Below are 24317 nucleotides of genomic sequence, written 5' to 3'. Positions count from 1 at the left end.
TATTCAACTATTACAACTCATGGCCAGTCTTGTTTCAGCCATACCTTTTCCCTTCCTGTATTTTCTGATTGTTTTCTTTGGATATATTCCCAATCACAGGAGTCTAGAATGAGGGGGTAGAGCAGAGTAATTAAAGGCATGGACTCTGGGTCAGAGTGTCTGGGTTCAAAATCTGGCTCTGCTGAGTTTACTCATCTCTAAAATGGGGATGATAGAAGTCTCTACATCTGTGCTAGTATACTTTTCTGTATGGCAGCCACTAGCCACCTATGGCTAGTTAGTTTCAATTAATTAAAGTAGAATAAGATTAAAAATGCAGTTCCTCTGTTGCTTTGGCTAAATTTCAAGAGTTCTGTAACCACACATGGCTAGTGGCTAGTGCACTGGGCAAAACTTCTCCGTCACTGGACTCTCTTGGACAGAGCTACTCTAGATCCTAGTTTTATTATGGGACTCAAATAAGATCACGTAAAATTTTAAGGATGGTACCTAAGGGTCACAAAGAGACTATGAAGTCTCACCTTTGTACAAATTAGAGAAAGATGCCCACACTAGGAGGCTGCCCACAGCCAGGGGAGGGGAGGGTGTTTTGGACTTCAGATGCCTCTGGCCTCTTCAGCCAGGCATCTTTGTGCAGCACATATATGACACAGCTGTATGTGGAGACCAGGGAATGGCACATAACTTAGTGTATGTTAGTTGCCATTGTTCTTGTTGTTTTCATTATTTCATTCTTTGACCAAAGATTTATACTTTTGATACTTAGGGATTTTCCTACCTGCTTATTATCCTCCCAGGAACAGTCTAATAAGAGGCTTATTTCACTGAATCTTTGCCAGTGTGATAGATGAAAAAGTAATGTCATTTTTATTATATATTTTTGCTATAGTTTATATGATCATTTCTTCTCTGCCTGTTGATCATTTCTTTCTTTGAATAACTGTTAAGATGTTTTGTCAGTATTTCTGTCTCAGTGTTATTATCACTTACTGTTTGTTTGCTTTTAATGTACTTCTCATGCTTCAACTGGGTGTATGTAGATTCTGACTATCCAGAGACCCAGGTATCAGTAAGAAATGGTTTTACTTTTGTTAAATTCAAATTTAATTCTTAAAGCTCCTTTATTCTTTTTATAGAAACATTTTTTTTAGCTTTTTATTTTGGAAAAATTTACTACTTAAACCATTAGAATAGTGTAATGACCCACCTTTTTACCTGTGACTTTAACTTTTGGTCAGTCTTGTTTCATCTATAAGCTCCCTGACTGACCCCTCAAAAACACACACACTAATTTACTCTGAAGTAAATTGCAGGTACCAAACTGTACCTTCTGTATGTATCACCCTGTTTTATTGTTTCCGAATGCCTTCTTTTTTAGATTCAGAGAAAGCGAGGGGATCTTCGACTGCTTGTGGCTTCAGCCACTCTGGATGCAGAGGTACGAGCATTTCCCGCTTCACCCGGCTGCCCCCTGTAAGCACTGGAAGTATTGGACATATCCTTGTGACATACCTCTAGCGAGAGCTTATCTCTGACAGAATGGCCTACCTACCTTATGGGGCCATCTGATGTCCTAGATTCCATATGATCAGAGGATACTCCTTTTTAGCTTGTGGGTAGAAATTAGCCTGTAATTAATTGAGTTCATAATTACCTACTTGTCTTGTTTCTCTACATACTGTGTTTCTTCCCACATAGGCAGTTTCCTTTTATTACTTTTTTTCAGTATGTTATATTGCTGAAATTTATTTATGACTGTAGCATTTAGGTTGAGATTTTTTGGTGTGCAATTGAAGTTTTCCCTGCATATATAATTTACATGTTATAATTTTCATGGCTCATTTTACATTATTTTTCTCTCTTACCAGTTAATATTTTAGTTCAAAACAGCAGTTCAACTCAAATAATTTTGACTACTTGTTTTATATAAATATATGTGTATAAATATAAATATATGAATATATATACACACATGTCAGTGCCACGCTAGCTACAGGTGATTCATAACCCTCCCTGACTTCTTGGGAAGCAGACACATAAATAGATGTTTACAGATTAGTATGTCAGGGTGCTGAGACAGCCACAGAGGGGTCTGCTTAAGTCTAGCTGGCTGGAGGATGTCTGGGAGCTTTCACAGAGGTCAGATATTCCATTTGGGTTCAAAAGATGCATGGAAGTCTGCCAGTTGTGCGGGGCTGGGAAGATTGTCTGTCCTAAACATGCACCGAGCCACAGGGGTGTCAAACCACACATCCCAGGGGCTGGGAGGCAAGTGCAGGTGGGAGTCTTACCTTGCTTGCAAGGCGTGTGGGAGACAGTCTCTGCCCTCCAGTCACTTCTCTTGTCACCTCTCTGACATCATCTACATCCAGTCTCTCCCATGCTGCTTATATTCTAGTCTCACTATTCCTCAGAAAAACCCAAGTACGCTTTTACTCTGGGGGGGACCCTCTCTAGACCCTTATCCCGTATGTTCTCATGGCTCTTCCCTCATTTCATTGCAGTCCTGACCATGTATTCTCCCCTCAGAGAGGCCTTTCCTGACTACCCCGACTAAAATAGGGCCCTGCTGCCCTGCATCATCTTAGTCTGCTGCTTCTGATGTGGTTAGCACTTAACTACTACCTACACTACATGCAGAGCTAGATGTTTGTTCATTGTGTGTCTCCCATCAGTAAAATAGAAGCTCTGTGAAGACTGGGACTTGGAGTGTCTTACTCATTATTTTTTCTTTCAACTAAAACAATGTCTAAACAGTCTAAATCTGTCTACCACAGAGTAGATGCTTTTAGGTTCCATGAATTTTGATAGGATGGGAAACAATGGAAGATTAAAATGGAGAGGTTGGTAGGTGTCAGGTGATAGGAGGCCTTACAGACCATAGAAAGGAGGAAGAATCTACCCTATACCCAGTTGGGAGTGCTGGGATGGCATGAAGTGTAGCAGTGACTTAATCATTTGAGTTCTAGAAAGATCATTCTGGGTGCTGTGTAGAAGAGACGAGAGTAGATGTGGAGATACCAGGCAGCAGGCCATTTCTGTCATCCAGCTGAGATATGAAAAGGGCCTGGCTCCTAGTCTCCCTGTAGCTCTCCGGGGATGCAGAACAACTTGGAAAGAGAAAAAATTCAGCGTGGCTAAGAGGAGTGTCTGTGTGTAGCTTGGTTGGTTTCTCAGACCTTGTCATAGAGCTCTAAGAGTGTGTTGTTTTCTGTTTGCACATGATAACCTTTGGGCCAAAGCTCTTTGCTTGCCTCTTGAATTACTTCTCACCCCCGTAAGCCATGGCACCCGCTGGAACGCTGGTTTGATAGCTATACCTAGCCTCACCTCCCACCATTGCCTCCATGTCCCCATGGCACAGAGCATCTTCCTCTCTTTTACCTCTTTCATCAAACCTCCCCTCTCTTTTAAAAATTATTCCTAACAGTTTTTATTGTTTGAAAATTATCATGTCCAAGTCTTTTTTTAGAATCATTAATATTTGTCACTTCAAATATCCTTTCATTGTCTTTTGGTGTGGCACAGAGATTTTAAAAAAGGGCTTCTTTCCATGGTATAGATAGATTTTCTGGAAGTAGTAGTTTTTTTCAAGTGAGAAAGTGGAGTGTAGGAAACTTGCTGTGGTCTGTAAGTGCTCTGATGCACAGCATGCCGGGCCTTCAGCAGTCATCAGCTGGGCCTTCACTCCTTCACCCATCCTTGTACACTGCCTCCCCTGGGAGGGGGGAAGTGAGGCCCATGTGTGTATAGGTGTGCATGTGTGTGTGTAGGTGTCCGTGTGTATGGTGGGGGGACCCAGTGGGCAGGAGTTTGTCCTGTGTGACTGAGGGTGTGTGTTGTGGGGGTGGGAGTCCCCAACTGAGAGTAAGAGAGTGAGGAGGGAAAGCAGTGGGCTGAGGTGGGTGAGAGAGGATAGTGGAGATGGCAGGGTATGGCTTGGGCAGTGTCGGACGTGGAGGCCCAGAAGTGCCACACCCCTTTCCTGGCACCCCAGCTTCTAGGTCTGTGGGTGGTACACTAATTCTGAGCCCCACTGCCTGGAGGGATAGATGCCCTCTGCTCTCGTTTCGCTCAGGGCCCAGGGTGTGACCCAGCCTTGTGGTAAAGACACCAGTGATGGTGGCTAGGAGGCAGAGGTGGAATATGACTGGGCCAATCACATCATTGCCTTGATTAGGTTAGCTGGTTTGTTAATGTAAGCCTAATTATGTGAGCAGTTATAGAACACGATCAGATATAATTATGAAGTATTAATTGACCATTATATCACAAGCTCTTGTTTTTCTTTTGCTTCCATCCACATGCCAGAAAATAGGGTTGCTGAGAATTCCTGCAGTTTTTTTTTGTCATCGGTCCAGCTTCTTGGAGAGAGACTAATTTCTCTTTCCAGATTCTTAGAGAAGAGATAGGGGATCAGCTGGGGTCCTCCTATGGACCCATCTGCATGGACCAAGGACTATTGGCCCAGGGTGGACGTGTTGTGTAGACATGGCTGTTGGGAACCCACTTCTATGGGTCAGGTCTGAGTAGCTACCAGGGAAGGAAGCTAGCTGGTGAGCTGGGGAGGTGGCCCAACAGATGTCCACATCATTTACATTCTGTTTCATTGACTGTCCTTTTGCTTTTTGTCATTTTATTTTCCTTGTTGTGGGTCTGGGTCAGTGTGCGCCTACCTCTTTGAAATCTGACTCACATTCTCCTTTCCTGGTGCAGTGGACTCACCTTCACCTCACTCTTGCTGTTCCTTCATTCTGCCCATAAGGCGTATGCCACTGATTGCTCTCTAGCTTGTAGTTTTCTGTGTATTTTATATTTCCAGGTAAAGATAAAAGATAAATATCTTAAGGACAAAGATCTCACACTTTCTCAGTAAATGCTGAATTTATTTCTTGAAGGTAACTTCCTGTCCTTTGTATTCAGCACCACATAGTCAAGAATGAGGTGTTGCATCCTCCCTGTTCTGCTTGCCTTCTTCTTGGTAACATGCAGCTCTGTTCAACCAAGTCGTTCTTAAAGTCCTCCTTCTCTCTGCAGCTTCTGTATACCTGTTGTCTCCTGCCTCCCTGAGACTTCCCCCTCAGATTCCTCTGCTGGCTGCTCTTCCTCCTCATAGCTGCCTTCCTCCATGGCCCCTGGTTCAGCCGACGCTTTGTGCTGGTGGCCGGCTTGACTGTGATCCTGTGCTCCAGCCTGAGTTGTTAGCAGCTGGTCACCAGCTGCCCAGACTCACAGCCCTGTGAGGCTTGTGGCTTTTGGCTTCTCTATGGCAGTCCCTCTCTCATCGAGGTCATTCAGGCTCAAGACTTACTTTGCTTTGGGAGGTGTTATCCCTGAAAGAAACTCCATCCTCCCCAGCGTGCATATGCGTGCACTTGCTCACTGACTGCCCGGCCCCGTCACTCATACCTCTGGTAGGCTTCACTTTCACCGGGCCCCTGCTTTCATTCTCTCCTCTGAGCTATTCCGGTACCTTCCTGAATTAGCTTGCCTCCACTCTCTTATTGCCCCTGCCCTCCTCCAAAGTGGCCACTCGAGCCAGGCATCCAGAACACAGGTCTGAGGATGTCATGCCCATCCTCACTGCCCTTGTCTGGCTCATCAGATGAAGTGCCCATGTAGCATGACATTCGGGCCCCTTCAGAGTGACAGACAGCATGATCACTTCCTGAGTACACATTCTAGGCCAGACCTGTGCTGACTGCAGGCCCACACAAGGTAGATAGCGATTTGTCCTTCTGTAGATGAGAGAACAACTCAGAGCGGGGCTGGCCTGCCCTGGACCTTGGGCTCTTTCCTTTGTTGGTGAGCCCTTTATATCTTAGTCTGCATTCTGCTGTCAGCCATAGAAGGGTTGTCTCTTCTTAGTAGCCAGTATAGTCCTCCTCATCCATCCAGGCTTTGCCAGGGAGTACTGCTGCCTCCATGAAGCCTTCCCTGAAAGCTGCTTAGCGTTGACCTTCATTCTGAATAACTTAGAGCTTTTTTCTGGTCATGTAGTCATTCTGCCTTTGTTTGTATTTTGATTGGTTCCTCATATGCCCATCCCCCCTGGATTATTCACTCTTTTGGGGTGTAGAGGAGCAGTCTTTTCTCACTTGTTTGTGTATCACATCATAGGGCACAGGAGGGCTGAAGTCACTTGATCCAAAAGGGAAGTGAAGAGTAGTGCCATGGAGTTCTTCATAGCACAGCATGGTTCTTGTGTTGGCATGGAGCACTTTTATGTCTGTGCTTACTCTTCTCAGATACAACTTTGAGGTCAGTGTATAGCATCCTATAGCATCCCACTATTCAGTAGTTCAATCCAATCAACTCTTGTAGAAGGGCTCCTCCATGTCCATTGCTCTGTATGCGAAGCAGTCCTCAGTGTACCCTGGCTCCCAGTGTCCAGGGCAGGCACCAGCATGGTCAGTAAAGATACATGAGGAATAAAGGAGGCAGGACTTGTGTTCTCCTAGCCAGACCTCCTAGGATAATGAAAAGTAATGCCCAGCCAGGGTTCAGGGATCATACTGGAATATCATTGGTGGGAATCGGATGACATACTTGACCCAACAGGATTTCCATGTCCCTCTGCCACTGACACAGCAGCTCCCCCTCAGGCACTCACTGCCAGCTTCTCTGTGTATCTCAGGTCAGATTTCATGAGAAGGGATCATCAGTGTTATCTTCCTGGCCCATTTTTGGCCAGAGCTCTTGTGCCAGGCCTACTTATAAACTGCCAGTCTGGTAGTCAAGTGCCATGGGAGAAGATGTAGCCACCTTTGTTGGAGGAGCTGCCAGGAGCTACCTCTCTTCACAGTGTACTGTGGGAGTGCTGGCGAAGTGTGTAATGGATGACTTCCCCCCTAAAAGTGTTGTGCTAACTCCCCCAGGGCATGGAAAGATAGAGAAGACACTGTCCTTGCCAAAACTGTTCCTGCCTAAAATTTGGGAAGGTTATAATAAATATATATCTGTAACTGTAACACTAGGATCATAGCTAGTGTTTGTAGAAATATAAAGTTTCTTTGTAAATTGATAAATTTACAAAGAATAAAAATTCTTTGTAAATTGATAATCAGATATGTGCTTTTCAGATTAGAGCTATATATACATCAACCTGATTTAAACTGTATTTAATTTGAATCACATCTTTGGACCCAATTTTTTGTTAAATAAAATACAGGGGATAAAAAATAAGTAATGCCATAGTTTCAGGTGGACCCACCCAGATGTATTGGTGAGTAACAGAGTTTTGAAATCTAACCTTTATTATTTTTTATCAAAGTTTAGTAAAGAGTCTGTTGTTGAAATGTGATTCCTCAAAATTGCAATAATAAAAATAGGATTTTTAGTATTTTGTAACTGATAGTCTGTGTTATATCCAATCTCTACTACCCAACCCCTGCTCTGTCAGTTTTATATTATTTTCTTTCTTTATGTAACAACAAATCATTTTTTTTTTTTGAGAGAAATGAAGTGTCCTTTTTTTTTTTTTTAAATAGAAATTCCGGGATTTCTTTAATCAGAATGAAACCAGTGACCCAACAAGGGATACATGTGTGATCCTTACAGTAGAAGGGCGAACATTTCCAGTGGATATCTTTTATTTACAAAGGTTTGATGATACTTTATTTTTAACGATGATGATTAGCAAACGGGGCCTGAGCTATGGAATGTGAAGCCACTGTATCTACTCGTAGCCTCAAGGGCAATATGCCGGGCTGCTGAGAGGAGCATGTTTTGTGTCTCCTGTCTGAGAGGATGTTCTGGAATCCTGCTCAATACCATGCTAAATGCGTTTTGAAACTCTTGACACCAAAGTGCAAATTTCTAAGTCTGTGGCCAATAGCTTAGTTGGAAAGAGCAAAGTGGTAACAAGATTATAGGGAGGAGGCTTGATAATCTTCAGAACTGAGGTTTACAAGGCTACCTGTCTATGAGGGCAACAGTGATGATTTGAATCATTTGGTTCTTAGTGCTCTACATTAGCAAGGGGGCCTGGTTGACATGGTTGGGAGGAACCCCCTTAGATAGGAAGAGACCATCCTAATTCTTATACCTAGTCACCGGACAGACAAAGACCAGAAGCCTGGTACAGTGGTTGATAAATCCAGAGCGTTATGGGACTAACTTCTGAGTTTCTCACTGGATAACATATCCGTTAGCTCTGAACACTCTACTCAGACATGCTGCCAGTGATTAGGAGGGAAAGTGGAAAGAGTATGAGATTGAGCACTGGGACCACAGCCCCCAACTTTCGTTGACCAGGCCTCTTTGCTTGCTAAAGATAGCACTTTTATTTGCATGGGTTTTTATTTCTTTGCAAATAAAGCACTTTCGTGGTATACATGTAATTATGGATTACTTTTGAATACTGCCTTTAAAAAAAAGGAAAAAAGGAAATGAATGTTTATTTATTCATGTACTGTTTACATGTCAGGCAGGCCCAGACTAACTTTCATGAGGCTTTGCTGCCAGATTGTTAGTGTAATTTATAATTAATGAGTATGTTCTAGTGATGAATGTATCTCATACATCTTTTCAGTCCTGTTCCAGATTATATCAAATCAACTGTAGAAACTGTGATGAAAATTCACCAGACAGAGGGAGATGGAGACATCCTAGCATTTCTGACTGGCCAGGTAATTCCACTGGAATTTTCTCTGATGAACAGACACGTTAAGGCAGCACCAAAATTTAACAAAGGCCTATTACTTTACTTGGCCATTCATTTCATGTTTTATTGTATTTTGTGATTACTTAATTGCGTAGAAAATTGTTTGGATTGATGTCATTCATCTACTGACTAGCTTGTCAGGGAATCATTAGTTCCCACCTGTTCTGTCTGCAGAGGATTCGATATACTTTAAATTCATTAGTTGATTCCAAAGTAAACGATGCAGTCAATGGGCTGTTGTGTTTACCACGATGAAATGTTGAGTTAGGTACATTTTGTGCATGTGTCTTACTCCTGCAAGCCTCTTTCCCAGTGATGCTGCTCATCCTGGAGGTGGTAAGTGGGCACATCTCTGGAAAGACAACTGAACAAACCAGAGTGCTCACTTACGGTCAGAGTGCTGTTCAGAACCACCCTCCAGTCATAATCTTTTCCACCGTCAACACTTTCCACGGTAGAGTAATCTTTTCTGGGGAAAGCTTATAGCGATTTTATATGTCACAGCTTGTCTGTATGTATGATATGCTTTGTTTGCCACAGTACATGAAAGCTGAGTAAAATAGTCCTTGGTTTTGTTTATTGGGAGCTCTTCTGTTCACCGCAGATAGTATAGATTTTAGTAATGAATCTGACACTCGGAAATTTTCACCCCATAGGCACCACTGTTCAGTAGCATTTGATTAAAAACCACCCCAGAGCAGAGTGTGATTACACTGGAAATCGTGAATCTGATCGCAATTAAAATTCTTATCCCAGCTTTCATTTTCTTTCAAGTCTGATAAAATGACATGCTTCAGATTGATCTCAGGTTTTTTTGTCCCTGGTTCAATGTTTTTAGGAAGAGGTGGAAACTGTTGTGTCTATGCTGATCGAGCAGGCTCGCGCGCTAGGTCGAACTGGGATGAAGAGACACCTCCGAGTTCTCCCCATGTACGCAGGACTGCCTTCCTTTGAGCAAATGAAAGTGTTTGAAAGGGTGTCCCGCAGTGTCAGAAAGGTGAGACTAGCCCAGTGACCAGGGCTGTTTGCTGCCACCTGTGGTCATGCTGGGGCCCCTTTCCTTTGCACTAGGAGGATTTTTTTTTTTTTAATTGAAGTGAAACTTTCTAAATAAGGTTTCTTTAAGACCTTTAGGTCAATGCTTCTGCGCAATAAATCTAAAAGCACACAATAAATAGTATATTGCAGAGATTTCTAAACCTGCCTCACAGAAGTGGTTATTACAGCAAGTGATTTCTCTTTGCCTCTTTACTGTCTGCTCAGTATTTCCCTATGGCATAATACTAGCTTGGCTTAAATGACCATCTAGGTGAATTGTGATCAGTCAGGAACAATAGAGAAGTTACTACAAATGGTACCGGTTAGCCTGTAGAGCCAAATTTAAATCAATTAATTCACGGTGTGGCTGAAAAATATTTAGCCTTGAAATTGGGTTGGGGAAGGGTATGGTGAGAAGCACTTGTTGGAAGGAGCCAGCAGGCAGCCAGTCTGCATCCTGGTTATCATCCCCTGGGCCTTACTTGGCTTTCCTTCCCATTAGATGAGGAAGGCACAGAACTGGCCCCAAACCAGCTTATTGTAGCTGTTTATCAGCAGGTGGCAGAGAATAAGTAGGGGGAGGGGTGGTCTGAGGATCCCATTCTCAATTTGGACTACTTAGAAGAAGGTGCTCAGTCTCATGCCATTGAGATGCAGTACCTCGTCTGCTCAGTCAAACGTGAACTGTGGCCAACCGTTCAGGAAGCCCAGATTCTGTGCCTGGGTTACTCTGTGTCTGGATGAGTGACTTAACTTCAAGCCCCATTTTTTTCAATGGTGAAACATAAATAAGAACTTTTGGACCAGTGGTTTTCTAGTATAAAATCTTAAATGTCTACTATATGAAAATGGTCAGAAGATTTTTATAAAATGACAGATGTAAAAGTGCCTTTAAAAAGTTCTAAATGCGGATGCCTGGGTGGCTCAGTGGTTGAGCATCTGCCTGTGGCTCAGGGCATGATCCTGGGGTACAGGCTCAAGTCCCACATCGAGCTCCCTGGGAGGAGCCTGCTGCTCCCTCTGCCTCTCTCTGTGTGTCTCTTATGAATAAATAAATAAATAAAATCTTTTTAAAAAAGTTCTAAATGCTATCTATACTCACAGACTCTGGGGGAACAGGGGCCTTGTGTTTCTTGCTCATCATACATCCCCAGCACCTTGAACGGTGCCTGCAGAGTACAGACCCTCAGGAAATAGTTGAGGTGTGAGTGAGTGAATGAATTAAGATGTTCAAGGTGATGATTTCCTTTAGTTGTACAGAAGGCAAAAACAAACATTTGCTGAGCATTTATTATGGACCAAGCACCAGGCTGTACTTGTATTTCACGTTTCATGCCCCCCCCCTCCCTCCCAGCCCAGGAAGGCTGTAGATGTACATGTAGATGCGAGACTGCAGGAATTTAAATAATTTGTCCAAAGTCCTTATGGACCACCTTACACCTTAGGGAGAATTCAAACCCGGGACCCCCTGGCCCTGAAAATCCTGTTTTTTCCAGTATATTCAGCTGCCTCTTACAGATTGTAAATTGTTGGAAATATCTTTAATAGATCTTTGAGGATTTTGAGTAGTTTTTTAAAAGTGAAAAGAACCAAACGTCTTCTCTTTTTCCTTTTCTTGCTGTGGGGACTTAGGTGATAGTGGCCACCAATGTGGCCGAAACCTCCATTACAATCAGCGGGATTGTGTATGTGATCGACTGTGGCTTTGTGAAGCTCCGTGCCTATAATCCCAGGACAGCCATTGAGTGCTTGGTGGTGGCCCCAGTGTCTCAGGCGTCAGCCAACCAGCGCGCGGGGCGTGCTGGCCGCAGCCGCTCAGGAAAATGTTACCGCCTTTATACAGGTTAGTGTGGCGCTCCTTCAGGGCTGTTGACTTTCTCATGGTTAGCCTGAGCCCTGGAGAGCATCAGGATGGTTCCCCTCATGGGCAGAACTGCACATAAAATCCAGACCCCCTCACAAGGCCCTCTGTCCTTTGCCCCTGCTACTTTCTTCAGTCAAAACGAAGCAGTTCTCTGCTGCTGCTCTCATTGGCCAAGGCTGGCCCACAAGTTTGCAGTTACTGCCATTCCCATTCCAACTTGATGTTTAGGTGTAGACCTGCCCAGGGTAGATCTATAGCCCTGTGACCCTGTAGCCTGGGCCACATGTCTCAGGTCCTGTCTTTCCTTTCCCTCAGCTTAACATGGTGCTTTCTTATTTTAGGAAGAACAAGAAATCCTGACTCCTGTTGGGTCTCACAGTGGGTTCCATCTTGCCTCTGGTTCAGAGCATCTTTGCAGAGCGAAAATGGCGGGTTCTCTCCTGAGACCACTGATAGAAAGCAGATAGTTGTTTGGCTCCTGCTTTCTGCCAGGCGCCATGTTAGGGTCTAAAAGAACAAGATAAAGTTATGATAAAGCATCTCAGCCCTTCAGAAACTTTCTCTCTAGCTTTAAGGCAGCCTTGCCTTTGACAGTGATGTGTCCAGAGCTACTTTCTCTTTCTCTTTGTGGGTAATGGCACTGAGATTTCTCCTCTGTTGTCCAGACTTAATTTTCACATCATTTTTAATCCTCTTGCTCTGTCCATCATCCATCTGCACTCACTTCCCAGATCCTAGGGTTTTGTTATTTGTCTCTTTCTTCCTTCTGATAACCATCACCTTGTTCAGTCCTTGACTCTGTTCTTTCTTGTAGCGAATGTTTACAGAACACTGCTGTAAACCAGCCTTTGTGCCGGAGTTTGGAGATCTTGGGCTAGGTGAGATGTAATCTGTGGGCACATGGTGGAGAGCCAGGTAGTGGAGGCAACCCCGCAAACAGATCGGCATGTTATAGCATGAGAGGGTTCCCATTCCGGAATGAGCCTTGAAAGCAGAGAGCAGGGAGTTACGCCACCGGGGAGGGCTTCACACTTGAGTATTTGTGCTTGATCTTATTGCCCACCCAGTGGTTATCTAGGGGAAGGGATAGCACCAAGCAAAGGGAATGGAATGTACAGGTACTTGGTAGGGAGGAAGTGGGTGGGTAAGGATGTCCATGGGAGGCGGGGGAGTTGGAGCCTGAGGCCTGAGCATCTTACTGAAGGTGCTAAGGAGGAATGATGGGAGAGGAAAGAGAGAACCAAGGTTAAAAGGCATCCAGAAATTTGGGGAAGAGAAAACAGATGTTTTGAGGTGGAATTCATATAACATAAAATTAACTTTTATTTATTTATAAAGATTGTATTTATTTATCTGAGAGAGAAAGGTCATGAGCAAGAGAGCCAGCACAAGCAGGGGGAGGGGCATAGGGAGCAGCAGACTCTCTGCTGAGCAGGGAGCCCAACATGGGGCTTGATCCCAGGTCCCCAGCATCATGACCTGAGCCGAAGGCAGATGCTTAACCAAATGAGCCACTCAGGCACCCCTAAAATGAACCATTTTAAATCAAACCATTCAGTGGGATTTAATTACATTCACAACATTGTATCACTGCCTCTGTCTAGTTTCAGAATATTTCCCTCACTCTGTGCCCATTGAGCAGTTTCTCCGCAGTTCTCCCTGCCTCCTGGCAACCACCAGTCTATTCTGTCTCCATGGATTTATCTGTTTGGGATATTTCATATAAATGGGATCATACACTATGTGACCTTTTGTGTCTGGCTTCTTTTATTTAGCATAATGAATGCTAAATGTTTTCCAGGTTCGTCTCTGTTGTGTTAGTACTTCATTCTTTTTTTTTTTTTTTAATGAGAGAAAGGGAGGGTAGGGGCAGAGGGAGAGAGAGAATCTCAAGCAGGCTCCACACCCAGTGCAGAGCCCAACATGGGGCTGGATCTTTGGACATGAGCCATGTCCTGAGCCAAAATCAAGAATTGGCCACTCAACTGACTGAGCCAACCTGAGTGCCCCAGTACTTCATTCTTTTTTATGGTTAACTAGGATTCTATGGATGGATATGCCACAAATTTTTTAATTCATTGGCTGATTATTTCTACCTTTTGCCTTTTGTGGATAGTTGCTACTATGAAAATGTGTATTTTGAGTCCCTGTTTTTAATTCTTTTGGGCATATACCTGGGAGTGGAATTGTGGGGTCATACAGTAATTCTATGTTGAATTCTTTTTGAAGAACTTAGGCGATTTTTAAAGAGGAAATGGCCAGCATTATCTTATGCACCAAAGAAATAAAGTACAGAATGCAGCCTAAAGACAGGTAGGTAGATTTGGTTGAAAGGTTACTGGCTCTGTCGCAGGAGCAGTTTTGGTGGAGTGGGGTTGGGTAGGGTTCACCCAACAGTAATGGGGCGCACTGTCCTCCAGCCTCTAGGCTTTCTTGGTTGACTGGCTTCTGTGAGCTTTCAGAGTGTAGCTCTGAGCAGAGTGCTGTCTGCTTAGTCCCTTAACTTTCCCAGAACCCTCCAGGACTTTTCCTAGCTCATGTTCTCCCACTGTCCACACAGCTGCCCTACACTGCATCCCAGCTGCACTCTGCTCTTCCTGAACATACTTTCTATTTTCCTACATCTGCATCTCGTATCTTTGATACCTTCCTTGGGCTGTTCCCTCTGCCCAGCAGATCCCCCTTATCCTTCACATCCTTCTCTCAAATGGTAGTTCCCTCATGAAGCAATCTCAAATGCTTTTTGCAGTGACTGTGCTTCCTCCTTCCCTGAGCCTCCATTCCCTTCACTGGGTCTCCGCCTTATAGGTTACTGTTTCTGGTCTTGGTCCTAGGCCCTTTCATATCACTGAAGCTTCTGGAAGCTGCACCTCCAGCTCCTGACCCAGGGCCTGACACACTTGGGTCCTCAGTAGAGTCTAATGGAATGTCATGTACTCGTGGGCAGCACTGGCTTTATGTGAGTGGCCTCTCAGCAGGTTTGTTTTCGTTACTGAGAACTTTGCTTCTCCCTCTGTCAGAAGTATGCTTGGAAAATGTGGTTATCCTACCAAGATGCCTTCCCCAAAATGCTCTTAAAATTCAAAGGGAATATCCCATGTGGAATTTCTTGCTGTTGCCTGTTCTTCAGCACCTCCCAGTTAGACCTGTGCCTTTGGCCGTTTGTACCAGTCTGTCCACGGAACACTGGTTGTCTGTTCACTCATAACCTTTTTGAAAAAATCTTCAGTGATAGTGCTGTTTCTTCTTGATACTTGTTGTTGTTTTCTTTCTCTAGTTAACTAAAGCCTTATGATCTACATGGGGTTTGGTCCATTCTAGTGCTAAGGCGGTTGAGCACATTTAAAATGTTGACTGATGTGAGAGGGATTTTTGTGGGCGGAGCATCTTTTATATAATCCGTAAGCTTTCTGGATATGTACAAAAGTGATTTAATCCCTTCTTTCCCTCCTCCCCCTGCCCTGTTTGCCAGGCTTTTATGAAAAGGCCTCTCAAAGTTTCTTCCTCTCTTCCCCCATTCCTGCCCCTCCCATCTTGGCACCTCTGTATCTTGTGTGCTTTTTCCTATTGGAAGTCATCTTTTATTCCTGATGGGGCATGCAAGCATTCATTGATCTGCTTGGGACATTATCAGATTCTGAGTATGATGCATGCCTGGCTTGTTGGTTTTAAAAGTTAGATTTGGACAATTTTTGCTCTTTGTATGATTTGGTCATTTGTTATGTTCTGGTTACCATTTTGGTGATTTACTTTGAGATTGTTCTTTATTTGTATGTGCAGTTCTTGCCTTCTAGACTTAGTGCAACCCCAGGCAGGGGTAGTGGTGCCTGGGTGCCAGTATTGGTCCAGCACATACTTCTTTCTTTGATTTCATGTTTTGCTGACAAAAAGCATGTTAAAAAAGCATTCTAAAGTAAGAGAACAGATTTTTATAAAGATACATTATTTATAAAGATATAAACTGCTAAGATACTTTTTAAATAGAATGGTCTTTTCTAAATATGAAACAACTTTGTGTTGTGATGTCATATGCATCTGATTTTAGAGTCTTAGAGCCTCTCATTAGAGAAGGAAAACTGTCCGTTGGGCATAATGATTGTGTTTGATTGTGGCATTTGACCCCAAACAGTTCTGATTTCTTATCCTCAGAGGAAGCCTTTGACAAGCTGCCTCAATGCACTGTTCCTGAGATGCAGCGTAGCAATTTGGCACCTGTCATCCTACAGCTGAAAGCACTAGGGATCGACAATGTCCTCAGGTTCCACTTCATGTCGGTAAGTCCTACCTTCTGTCTGGAATGCCCGTGGGCAAATGTCAGGACGTTAGATGAAGCACATCATCCCCCTCTCCACCCGCCCTTAGTTCGTGTGTCATGTACCCACTCAGCACCAGGCCCTGTGCAGGGTATGGGGGAGTAGAGCCCGACAGGGGAGATACAATTCCTGTTCTTGTCTGCTGGGGGGTGACAAGTAAGTGGGTAATTGCTGTGCATGGGCCCAGTGCTCTGAGAGACAGAGGAGGGGCCTCCAGCCCAGTCAGTCTTGTGCAAAGTGAGACTTGAAATCCAGGTAGGATTTCACCAGGTTAGGAGGGTGGGGGGATCCAGGATAGCAAGTGTGCATAGGTGCCTACCTGAGGGAATATCACAGGTAGGGGAGCCAGGAGGGCTTTGGTAGAGCTGTGGGGGATGTCCTCGTGGCTGATCTCCTTTCTGCTCATTTCCTGGGAGCAGGTTTCCGGGAGTGGAGTTATAGGGTCAAAGAGCTATAGTCATTTTGTACATCCTTGATGTGTGGCCAGATTGCTTTACCAGTGTAAGCTCCAGCAGTGCGTGCTGCCTGTCTCACTGTGTGTGTGTCATGCCATGTTATTTTCTTTTAGAGTTTTGCTAATTTGATTGATGTCAGGAGGGAGAAAGGCAGGAAGGGAAAAATATCTGTCCCTTATTGTTTGATTTCTCCAAAGACTTTTAAAAAACTCCATTTATTGTCCACTTTATATTTCTTCTGAATTGTTAAGCCCTTTATCTGTTAGAATTAGCATTTATTGTGATTTTTAAGAGCCCTTTAATTATTAAAGACATTAACCTTTGTCTATAGTATTTCTTGCAACTGGTTTTTCTAGTTGTTTGTATTTTACTGGTTTTTTTTTTTTTTTTTTTTTAAACTAGGATTTTCTTTTCTTTTTTTTTTTTTTTAATTTACTTATGATAGTCACAGAGAGAGAGAGAGAGAGGCAGAGACACAGGCGGAGGGAGAAGCAGGCTCCATGCACCGGGAGCCTGATGTGGGATTCGATCCCGGGTCTCCAGGATCGCGCCCTGGGCCAAAGGCAGGCGCCAAACCGCTGCGCCACCCAGGGATCCCTTTACTGGTTTTTTTAAATTTGTTTTTTTAAATGTGCAGACATTATAAATATTTCCACAGTAAAATCTTTCTGTTTGTGATTTCTTGTTATTTCTGTCCTTATAAAGCACTTTCCTCCATCTTGGTCAGTTAGTAAACATTCAGTCATATTTTCTTCCTGAACTTTTATGATTTGAAGGTTAACTCTTGTTCTGTCCCAACTGTATTGTTATGTGGTATGACAAGCCTGGATGCTCAGATAGTAAAGTCCCTAATATTATATATGTCATGATGAACTAGGTGAATGAAGGAATAGAAAATATCAGTCTCTCTCCCAAAGAAAACAACTGTGTATTTATCATAAGTATGGAAAAAAATACCCTCTTTGATTATTGGTGTATGCAAGAAATTACAGAGAAGATAAGTAATATATGCAAATTAAAAGCTTTAAGAAAATCCTCCCATCTAAGATGAAAGAAAACATGTAATGGCAAAAATGACATATCAGCATCTTGAGAACTGCAGAGCTTTTCAAGCATCATTTGGAATAAATCAAATATCCACTGAAAAAAGAGCTAAAGGAAAGGAAGCAGCACAAAAGAGACATTTGAATGTTTGGCTCCTCTAGAAGAGAAGTAAGTACAGATTGAAATAGGTGTTAGGTACCACTTCACATTAGTTAAGTGATCAAACAGGCAGTAAAATGAGAAAGTCCAAAGCCGACAGTTTGGGAAAGCAGTTTTCTGACATTATTTTATGAACTGTAGAAATGCCTGATATTTCTTCTCAGGGAAATTTATCCTGAAAAAATAATTTAAAAGAAGAAGAAAACTTACATATATGATCATGTTTATAGCATCATTGTATATTAAATTTTGAAATGGAATAATGAAATCATAAACTTTTGGACAACTGAAGTATGAGGAAAATACATACAAATTCATTTTCATATATTCCCTTCTGGTTATTTTCTCCCAAAACTGTGGTATTTTTATTTTTATCTTTTTATAGTTGAAATCACAGGGCACATATAATTTTGTTTATTTAGCAGTGTTAGTTATAGTAGCAAAGAACAGAAAACAACTCAGTTACCCAGGAGGAAGACAGTTGTGCATTTTATGGATTATGACCTTATTGGAATATTATGCAGCTATCCCAAGTAATCACTGTGAACTTTCTCTGGGTAAACAAAACAAAATTAAACAAAACAGTGAAAACAGAAAACCATGCGGAAAAACAAACTGAATTAGACATATACAGTCCTTCCAACTATGTTCAAACATAATGTTTGCATATGGTCCCAAATCAGATGAGGCCAGAGAGAAATACTGTGTGTTTGGGTGAAAATACTGGGAATGTGATTTAGATCCAGAGAATCAGACTGAAGGTCATGATAGCAGCTTTGCTTAACTTCAGATTGCCTAGTGTTCTCTATTTTCAGAAATTCAGATCCTGTGTATGTCATTTGCCCTCTATGGGCAAGGCCTGGCACTGGGATCTGAGAGGTCCCACCAGGGCTGCTGCAATGGAAGATTGAGACTGTGAAGGAAAAAAATCAGAAGTGTCTGATGAGAGTGTAGGAAAACAGGGAGGTTGTTCAAAGAAGGGACCCATCATTTCTGGTGGAGGGGAGCATGAGGGAAGGCTCCAAGGGGCAGTGTTTAAATCAAGCTGTGATTGAAGACCAAGTAGTACTATGGATGCTGAGAAGGAGAGGAAGGGCATTTGGGGCACCAATGTGAGTTCAAGCATGGAGGCTGGGAGCTATGGGGCACATAAGAGGGGAGAGTGGATTTGGGCAATAGTCACATTTTATGTCTGTTATCTGAGGAAATTAATCTAGGAGGATTTTTATGTTTTTACAGCCCCCTCCAGCCCAGTCGATGGTTCAAGCGTTGGAGTTACTCTATGCTCTGGGAGGTATGCCTGTCTTACGTGTTCTCTGATCTACTTATTATTAGATGGTATTGGTTAGATTGTATTCACGTTAGGGCTCTTAGTATCTTCAGAGATGGGACTGGTTCTCTGCATATGTATGATGCTCTTAACAACTCTTAAGCTTTATCAAAATAAAAAGATGGGACCATAATTAGATTAATAGTACATGAAGTCCAGTTATGACAGTGAATTCATAAAGCATGTTGGGACATCAGGAGCTATTAATAACCATCACTGGAGCCACACTCCTGAAAGATATCTAGAAGATTCCCTAAGAGTACGTCAAATGTTACCTCTCTAGGCCTTTTTCTCAGTCCCTCCACCCCATCCCGAAATTTCTGGCTCAGTGTTTTCTCCCTGTTTCCCCCCTCATTCCATTCCTGGAGTTTCCTGTGAAGAATTGGGTCAATGACCAGCCTATGGAATTCTTTGGGGCAAGGAAACACCAAGGTATAAAGGAACCTCTAGTCTCTTGTTTAAAAATGTAGTTTTTACTTTAAGAAAGAGAGAACTATAGTCTGAATTCATCTGTTTAGGAAGTACTTATCTTTGCTGCAGATGTTGCCCCAAGTGAACAGAATGTCTGGTTTGGTGGTAAGTTTAGATAGAGGTTTTGTCCTTTGAGATTGTTTTGTTTTTAACATTTTTGTTGAGGCATAATTCACATACCATATAGTTTACCCATTTAAAGCGTATAGTACAGTGGTTTTTAATGTATTCACAGGGTTGTGCCACCATCACCCCATGTTTAGAATGTTTAAAACAGTTTTATCACCTAAGAAAAAAAATCCTGTACCCATGGGTGCTCACTCCCCACTCCCTTTCCCCTCTTCCCAACCCCAGGCAACTACTGACCTAATCTCTTTCTTTGTAGACTTGCCTGTTTTGGACATTTCACATAAACAGGATCATATAATCTGTGGTCTTTTGCAATTGGCTTCTTTCATTCAGCACGATGTTTTCAAGAGTCATCCGTGTTATAGCGTGTGTTGATACTCATTCCTTTTTATTGCTGACTAATAAAGCATTGCTTGGATGAGATATGCCACGTATTATCCTTATCCATTGAGCAATTGATGGACATTGGAGTTGTTTACCCTTTTTGGCTAAATAAAGCTGCTGTAAACATTTACGTGCTAATTCTTGGTGGACATTCCTACCAGCAGTGTATGAGGGTTCCCCTTGCTTCAGATGATAGCAAGTTGTTATCTGTCTTCTGCGTTAATAAGCATCCTAGAGGAAATGAAGTGGTATCTCATGGATTTGATTTGCATTTCTCTAATGACTAGTAATGTTAGACACTTTTTCATGTGTATTGGCCACTCATAAATCTTCTTTGGAGAAATGTCTGTTCAAATCCTTTGCTCATTTTTACTTGAGGGTACTGTCTCTTTTATTACTGAGTTGGAAGAGTTCTTTATGTGTTCTGGGTGTAAGTTTCTTTTCAGATCTGTGATTTGTGAATACTTCTTCCATTCTGTGGGTTGGCTTTTCACCTTTCTTGATGATAATTGTTTGTAGTACAAAAGTTTTAAGTTTTCACATAGTTCAGTATATGTATTCTGTTGCTTGTGCTTTTGGTGTCTTGTCTAAGAAACCATTGCCCAACCTCTCTATGGAGATCTCTCTTAGGTTTTCTTTGAAAAGTTTTTATAGTTTCAGCCCTTATATTTAGTAAGTCCGTGATCCATTTTTGAGTAAATTTTTTTTGTATGGGGTCCATTTTCATTCATTACATTTGTGATACTTCCCTGCAAAAGAATAGCCAATTACTGATGTAATTGGATCATCAGTGATTAAAAGGCCTTTAGGTGAGTCTGTGTCAAGTCAGCCCGGAGTGCATGTGTGCCAAAATAGGTTCCTGTCCCTGTTCTTAAGCATGTAGTAGGACCCTGAAAGGAAAGTTTCATGGAATAGTTTGTAATGAGTAGGGGAGAACATTGACTACCTAGAAGTTTTTCTTTTCTTTTCTTTTCTTTTCTTTTTTTTTAAAGATTTTATTTATTCATGAGACAGAGAGAGGGAGGGAGAGAGGCAGAGACACAGGAGAGGGAGAAGCAGGCTCCATGCAGGGAGCCTGACGTGGGACTGGATCCCTGGTCTCCAGGATCTGGCCCCACGCTGAAGGCAGCGCTAAACCGCTAAGCTACCAGGGCTGCCCAGAGTTTTTCATTTGGATTGATTTGCCTCTAATCCAACAGAATGAAAGTTAAAATATTTTCTAATTCTTCACTGCCCTAAGTAAGCTGGAAAAGGCAGAGGAATTAAGGCACCTGACTTAATTTATAGTTACAAGCTGAATTATCACCTTTCAAGAGATGATTATATGGGAACAGAAGAGAAAATTACCTTTCCTGTCTTACTCTGAGCTCTGCAGCATGTTTTTTTAATGGCATATCTTGGGAATAGTCTGAATGGCAATAAAGTAGTAGTCAGCATCTTGGGAATCCCATACCTGGATATTGGTTAGTGGTGAAGAGGCAAGGAAAGATGTGGGGAATTGGATTCTGCCCTGTTCAGTAAATTGCCCAGGAGGTAGTTGGATGAATGGTTCTGGTGTTGGCATCCAAGAGAGATCTGGGCAAACATTTAGATTCCCAGTCCCTGGCCTTGTAATTGCTCTCATAGTGTGAGAGGATCAGAGGGTATGGGATACCATTCTGGAACATCTGTGCTTGGAAGGAGCTGTGTCTGGGCTGTGTGAGGGGAATGGGGAGTGAGAGGAGGCTGCAGGGCCATTTCCTTGGAATGAAGTTCTTAAATAGAAGCTATTAGAAGTATCAGTTTTTCAAAATTGGGTATTCAGAAGCTCAGAGGCGGTCTTTTCTTCTTTTAATTTAATAGCATTCTGATGTAAGATTGAGTTTGGTAGCATGATCCATCTTTTTGGACAACTTTTCTAACGCACATCATCGTTTATCCTCCTGATAACTGTCTATCTTCCAACACTTTGGTTCATGCCTTCTGATTTTTGTTGTTCTTACGGCAGGTCTGGACAAAGACTGTCGCTTAACTGAACCACTTGGCATGAGAGTTGCAGAGTTTCCTTTGAATCCCATGTTTGCAAAAATGCTGCTCGAATCAGGTATGTGGAGACCAACAGTTCTCGTAGATTCTGTCAGAGGATTACTTCTTGAATTTTGTGTACCCTAGGGAAGGGGGCACGATATATTCTGAGCAGTGAAGGAGCTAATGCTGTCTGATTTGGGGCATGTTGTTAACTGGAGATTCTGTGTCAGTCACCATTAAACACTTTTTGTTTGTTTCCTGGGGAACTAGAACTGATACCTGATTTGTTTTTGTTTTGTTTTGTTTTGTTTTGTTTTTTTGAAACTGGGAAGTTCTTTATTTTTTATTTATTTTAATTATGGTAAAAAATATATGAAATTTTACCATTTTCAACTGTACAGTTCTGAGGCATTAAGTACACTCACATTGTCGTTCAGCCCTTATCACTCCATTTCCAGAACTTTTCATCTTTTCAAACTGAAACTCTGTCCCCATTAAACACCAACTCTCCCCATTCCCTCTTACCCCCAAGCCCTGCAGCCATCCTCTTACTCTGTCCCCATGAATTTGATGATTCTGGGAACCTCCCTTTAGCAGAATCCTGCAATATTTGTTCTTTTGTGACAGATTGATTTCACTTGACATACTGTCTTCTGAGGTTCATTCATGTTGTAGCATATGTCAGAATGCCCTTTTTAAAGGCTGAATAGTATTTTGCTGTGTGTACGTACTGCCCATCTGCTGATGGACACTTGGCGTTGCTTCCACCTGCCAAGTATTGTGAATAAGCTTGCTGTGAGCATTGGCATACAAGCATTTGTTGGAGTACTGGCTTTCGCTTATTTGCTGGATCATCAAATAATTCTGTGTTTAATTTTTTGAGGACTCCTCATTCTGTTTTCCACAGAGGCCACAGTGCTTTGTATTCCTGCCACCAGCACCCAGGAATTCCACCTTCCCTGACACCTTCAGATGTTTGTGAGGAGATGAGTAAGGGGTGAAAGTTTACGAGTTAAAGGTTGAGTCAGAATCATAGAGAGAGTAGAGAGAGTATAGTTTATGTGTCTCCCTCCCCCCCCCACCACTCCTACCAGGAAAGGAAATGAGAATTTTTTTTCTTGTTTTCGGCTTTTATATTCACTAGCAGTTTACAGAGCTGTACTTCAGACTAAGTATGATTAGAGTCAGCTTTAAACACCCAGATGACCTTAGGCTTACATTGAGAAACAGGACTCTTAACTTTGGGGCTGGGGGAGCATATCAGCCAGGAGGCAGGAAACTATGGGAAGGAGGATGGGCAGTGCAGTTTGCTCACTGTCCAGTGCCCTGAAGCACCCATGCCCTTGTGCCAGGTATGAGCAGCCACTGTCTGCAGAGTGCTGCTCTGGTCTGGGTGCGTCTTGGACTTGCTAGGTCAGGTGAGCCCTGCTGAGAGGGAGGCCACCCCAGAGAGGGGTCCAGGAGGAGAGAGACCGCAGAAGGGACACAACCCCCCACTGTGGTACACAGCGAGAGTCCTCGATGTCCCAACTGCTGAGTGCAATAGCATCTCCTTTCTCAGAGTCCTCCTGGGCCTCTGTTCATCTGGGCCACATATGGACATTACAGCAGGATAAAGTGTTCATATATGATGAACTCGAACAAACTGTGTATAAATACATGACCTTCGTTTGTAGTATGGTGTAAGGAAAATAACAAAATGTCTTTCACTCCTCGTTGACAATACATGTTTGAAATCAAACATGCTCTTTGTTTTATAGGAAATTTTGGCTGTTCTCAGGAAATTCTAAGCATTGCAGCCATGATGCAAATCCAGAATATCTTTGTGGTCCCCGCAAATCAGAAGTCTCAGGCGGTAGGTCTAGCCTTTTCCCCCAAGCCGTTCATACCAGTCTCTTTCACTGTGGGCTCTCCTTGTTGAAACTGTCTGGGAACCACCAATGACAGGGCTGTGCGAATGGAATCCACTTGCATTCTGCATGTTTGTTGTGTTCTGGACACTATGCCAGACGTTTTATGTGCCTCGTGTTCCCTTGTGTCTTCACCATAAACTTGGGAGGTAAACACTATTCTCATCATTTTTAGAGATGAAGGCACAGAAATGTTAGGTAACTCATTTGTGATGGCCCAGCCTTGGGGCAATTGCGTTGCACAGTCCAGAGCCCCCAGTCTTAACCATGCCCTCTTCAATTCCTCATAAGGGAAACAGGCCTTCAGGTGCCTCTGGGAAGAGACCTGGGTGGCACCCTCATGGCATAAAGAGTCTTGCCTGGGCACAGCAGGTTAATTTTGGTGGTGGTGGTGGTAGAGGGGTACTCCAAGCCAAGAGATGGCCACCTGAGGCCCTGGCACCAGAGACCACTAATGGCGTGATTGCAGGGGGTGGGGCGGGGGTGAGAGTATGGGAGGGGTGTGTGGAGAAATCAGGCTATGAAACACACCCTGGATGTAAGGTGTG

At 43.0% G+C, this 24317-nt stretch overlaps 1 protein-coding gene across 2 annotated transcripts in view; it reads left to right on the top strand.

Moving 5' to 3' along the window:
* DHX35 (DEAH-box helicase 35) overlaps nucleotides 1–24317 on the top strand; it is a 65570-nt gene that overhangs the window by 25525 nt on the left and 15728 nt on the right. Inside the window, exons 8-16 of one of the 2 annotated variants that reach the window (XM_041733285.1) lie at nucleotides 1379–1438; nucleotides 7491–7603; nucleotides 8534–8630; nucleotides 9504–9662; nucleotides 11336–11546; nucleotides 15717–15841; nucleotides 18778–18832; nucleotides 21840–21935; nucleotides 23620–23714. In XM_041733285.1, coding sequence (XP_041589219.1) covers nucleotides 1379–1438; nucleotides 7491–7603; nucleotides 8534–8630; nucleotides 9504–9662; nucleotides 11336–11546; nucleotides 15717–15841; nucleotides 18778–18832; nucleotides 21840–21935; nucleotides 23620–23714 — 1011 coding nt within the window. The remainder of the gene's footprint in view (nucleotides 1–1378; nucleotides 1439–7490; nucleotides 7604–8533; nucleotides 8631–9503; nucleotides 9663–11335; nucleotides 11547–15716; nucleotides 15842–18777; nucleotides 18833–21839; nucleotides 21936–23619; nucleotides 23715–24317) is intronic. The other variant, XM_041733286.1, reaches the window with a different exon arrangement.

This window comes from Vulpes lagopus, chromosome 18 (genome assembly GCF_018345385.1).
Source record: "Vulpes lagopus strain Blue_001 chromosome 18, ASM1834538v1, whole genome shotgun sequence".
Lineage (NCBI taxonomy): Eukaryota > Metazoa > Chordata > Mammalia > Carnivora > Canidae > Vulpes > Vulpes lagopus.
The sequence above is the reverse complement of the archived record's forward strand: the minus strand, read 5'-3'. Positions and strand labels throughout refer to the sequence as shown.